General features: G+C 46.5%; 1 protein-coding gene across 4 annotated transcripts; it reads left to right on the top strand.

Moving 5' to 3' along the window:
• Positions 1–3,164, top strand: LOC125520263 (uncharacterized). 4 transcript variants are annotated; one of them, XR_015611818.1, is made up of 6 exons: positions 1–551; positions 1,225–1,374; positions 1,468–1,594; positions 2,330–2,370; positions 2,595–2,691; positions 2,817–3,164. XR_015611818.1 is itself a non-coding variant. In XM_087537173.1 (6 exons), exons 1-6 carry the CDS (start codon positions 495–497, stop codon positions 2,820–2,822), a joined length of 474 nt encoding a protein of 157 aa, XP_087393299.1. In that variant the 5' UTR covers positions 1–494; the 3' UTR covers positions 2,823–3,164. The 4 variants fall into 4 exon arrangements, 1 of the variants encoding a protein (XP_087393299.1); XM_087537173.1 differs by having other exon boundaries at positions 1,472–1,594; XR_015611820.1 differs by lacking the exon at positions 1–551 and having other exon boundaries at positions 560–1,374; positions 1,472–2,250.
• The last annotated feature ends 355 nt before the right edge of the window (positions 3,165–3,519 follow it).

Genomic DNA, 3,519 nt, shown 5'->3' with positions numbered 1-3,519 from the left:
CAACTTCCTTGTATTTTCCCTAAAAAAACTCCCTTGTCTTTCCAACGTCACTGCTCCTCCCAATCCCGCCGCCGATGCCCCTCCGTCCGAGCGCTCTGCTTAATGGTGCTCGCGCTCTCCACACCCACGTTCGTGCCCTCCAATCCGGCGCCACCTCCGGCGGCTTGACCGCGCCACCACTTCCTCCTCCCCCACGCCACCCGCCTCCTCGCCCGCCGCGCGCCGCCCTACCCCGCACCGCCGCCTCCGCCCGCTCCAGATGTCGGCCTCCAACCACTCCGGCGCCGGCGCCAGCTCCCCCTCCACCCCCTCGCCGCCCCGGCCCTCGCGATGAGTCTGATGCGTCGTCCTCCTCCTCACGCGTCTGTCCGTATGATGTCTTACCGTGTCGGCGTCGATGGTGTCGGAGCTGAGATGCTGGGGCCGTACAATAGTTGCCGTGGATGGATGGAACCACCTAGTGCGTTGACTTAGCAACTGGCCGATGGGAAGGGATGCCTGCCTTAGCAACTCCAAGCTACGAACCTGTCTCATGGGAGCGCGCGCGCCAGGTGTTCGACGCTTTGTCCCCCTTTATACTCGTTTCATGGGAGCATTTCATACTATCTATTTAAAAACAGTGCCATGAGACTGGGGCACATAATTGATTGGAGTTCCTTGAATCACACCTGATGCTGCCTTTTCTTTGGATAAAGTGTGGATTGACGTACCCTAGCGAACTGTATAAACAATTGTATGGTTATCGGATCTCGGCCGGCCATCCCTGCTCCCTCTTTCCTCTCTGCAATTGCAGATTGTGCCCGTATATTACTATGCATTAATGTGGGATGTATGGAGAGGCATGGGTTCAGTTTAGTTCAATTTAGAACAAGAGATTCAGAGTAACGCCTGCAATCTGTTTGATGTTTTGTGCACTAGGAAATGGGCTTACACTCTGGAGATGCTTAAGTTTTAATTCCTTCTGGTCTCCTGTGCAGTTTTGTTACTGGTGAAATTATATTGGCCAAGTGGAATAATAAAACCAAGTATCAAGCCCTAATCTTCACTGCTTAGCTTTTCTAGAGAGGGTGAAAAGTTTTCTTTTCCGGAACTGTAGTGTATTTAGTGAAAAAGGACACATTCTTGTTCTGACATTAATTAGTTTAATTTTTACAACTGCTTAGATTTTTCTAGAGAGTGTGCATTTGTTTTTCTTTCACCTTAGTTTTGAGATCCCTGTTTCAGGCTGCCACTGCCACACCAGCCGCCACCGCCGCAGCCCCGTCCACGTCGTCCTTGTCCTTCCCCGTCCCTGCTGTCGATGGCGAGGATGACAACGAGGACGTCGATGAGTTCAACGGCTTCGACACACTGAGCGAGTACGATGCCGGCGTGGTGCGTGCTCTTTCCTTGCTTCGCCAGTCTTCACGGTAAAATTGGACTGCGTTATTTTGGCTGTTGCTGACTCGAAATGGTGATTTTGGTTAGACAGAGATCGACGAGGAGGACGAAAAGGCCCTCACTGCATTCATGTCCAAGGAAACCTCCTCCAAACGATCGCTTGGTGATATCATCCTCCAGAAGATCAAAGAGAAGGACGCCACTGTCTCAACATGTAAGCATCCATTCTCGACTCTGATGCTTCTTATTTATTGACCATTGTGCCGACGAGGAACCATTTTGAGTTCAGTTTAATCACATTTTGGATGCGGAGTAGATTGAAGTAAGATGTCCAATGCATATGTCTAATTGTGCAACACATCAGTATGTAGTACCATAGCAGTTTTATACTCTTATATGGTTACAGATATACTCTTCTTTGTAAACTTAGGGATGGGTACATATATGTTTATCCACACAGTACCATAAGCAAGCTTGATCAACATTGTGATGCTTATTCTTCTGATATGGAGATAGGGTATAACCATCCAGTCTTTTGGGATGTAATATTTCAGTTTTTGTTATCTTAACATATGATGCATTAGTTACTACCAGGATATAAGGTAGATCACACCCATTCGTTAGATATTACTGAAGGAAGAATCCTATTTATCAAGTACTGTGCTATTAGTTTGAACATTAGTACTATGCTATGCATCACATGGAAATTAGTACTGTACTATGCATACAATATAAGGATGCTGATTTTAGTTTTAAAGAAGTAGACTAATTTTCCCTCGCTTGCAGCTCTTATGCATAATTACTGATATATGAAACCTGAAATTGTTTCTGTCGAGTGTTGGGTTCCTGTTATGAATGATTCCTTACCTGGTATGCTCGAAAACCTGCATATATAATTTCATTCTTATGAGTGTACTGAGGCTAGATTATTTTGTCGCTCAATTTGCAGGCTTTCTCCATGGTTAATATGAATTATGCAAGGATCAGAGGGTATGTTGATGCTACTACTAATCATCATTGGTGAAACAAATGTCATTTGAGAAATCTCGGCCCATTGTTCTTCTTAATGAAGACAGCATGTGTCTCAAAACTGTCAACCTAGCTCATAGAACGATCCTTTTTTAGGATTCATGTTTTTTTCTTGTTATTATACATTACAATGAGTTCATTGTACTCAGATTCCTTACAACTTCATGCACCTGAGCTATTTGCAGAAGGCGGGGAGCTGGCCTTCTCCATGTCTCGGGGGAGAGTGTCTTCCTTGGATTCAACAAGAAGGGGACCCGACCTTCTTCACATCTTGTGCAACAAGTATGGTTCAGCCTCTGGTTGTTACCATTGATTCATGTGCATGTGCTAAAAAGAAAGAAAATACCCTACTGGGTTTGAAAGAGGACGCGAACTAATAAGTTTTTACTTCTCCGACGTGGGCGCAGGGGTGATCGACGCAGACTAGCACAGCCCGGTGGTGTCGTGCTCTTCAACCACTCGGAGGCGGACTTCGCCATGAAGCCCGGAGACTACATCGTGCAGATGACCATCCAGATGATTGTGAATTGTGACACCGGAGGTCGCCGAGGTGGAGGACCTCGACGCCACCGTCCGGCGGGAGGGAGGGTTCGGGTCCACCGGTGGTTGAACTCCGAATCTTGGTAGATACATCTAGACAAGTGGTCTGGTTGTTTGCGTCTGATGTTAAATGGGATCTCGTGAACTCTTCGAGTTGAGATGTTCAATGTTGCGTCCATGAACGCTGCAAGTGCTAAGATGGTTCTGTGATCTTAGTTTATTTTGCACTGGACATGTCTTGATTTCCATCCATGAACACATCATCTGACTTTTATTTTTTTAATTTATAATTACTTAGCTGTAGCATGGGGGGAATGGTGTGCTACTACCACTTAGGATAATAGTAGCGTGGGGGGGGGGGGGGGGGGGGATGGTGTGCTAGTACTACTTAGGATAATAGTAGCGTAGGTGCAGAATAGTGGTACTACTAAAATGTTAGTAGTAGCGTGGGGTAAAAAGTGCGCTACTGGTAATATTTAGCTGTAGCACCGTAGTAGTAGCGCGGGAACCCGCGCTACTAGTATGCAAAAAACCAACGCTACAGTAGCGTTTTTCCTAGTGGTGCTATAG

Source organism: Triticum urartu, chromosome 7A, assembly GCF_056163025.1.
Source record: "Triticum urartu cultivar PI428250 chromosome 7A, HENAU_Tu73, whole genome shotgun sequence".
Taxonomy (NCBI): Eukaryota; Viridiplantae; Streptophyta; class Magnoliopsida; order Poales; family Poaceae; genus Triticum; species Triticum urartu.
The sequence above is the reverse complement of the archived record's forward strand: the minus strand, read 5'-3'. Positions and strand labels throughout refer to the sequence as shown.

What these genes read in the sequence shown, in the direction of transcription:
- LOC125520263 (XM_087537173.1), top strand. Translation starts at nt 495, where the DNA reads ATGCCTGCCTTAGCAACTCCAAGCTACGAACCTGTCTCATGGGAGCGC. An exon ending in CATGGGAGCGCGCGCGCCAG is followed by an intron (nt 552 to 1,224) that starts GTGTTCGACGCT and finishes TCCCTGTTTCAG; the next exon opens with GCTGCCACTGCCACACCAGC. An exon ending in GCGAGTACGATGCCGGCGTG is followed by an intron (nt 1,375 to 1,471) that starts GTGCGTGCTCTT and finishes TTGGTTAGACAG; the next exon opens with AGATCGACGAGGAGGACGAA.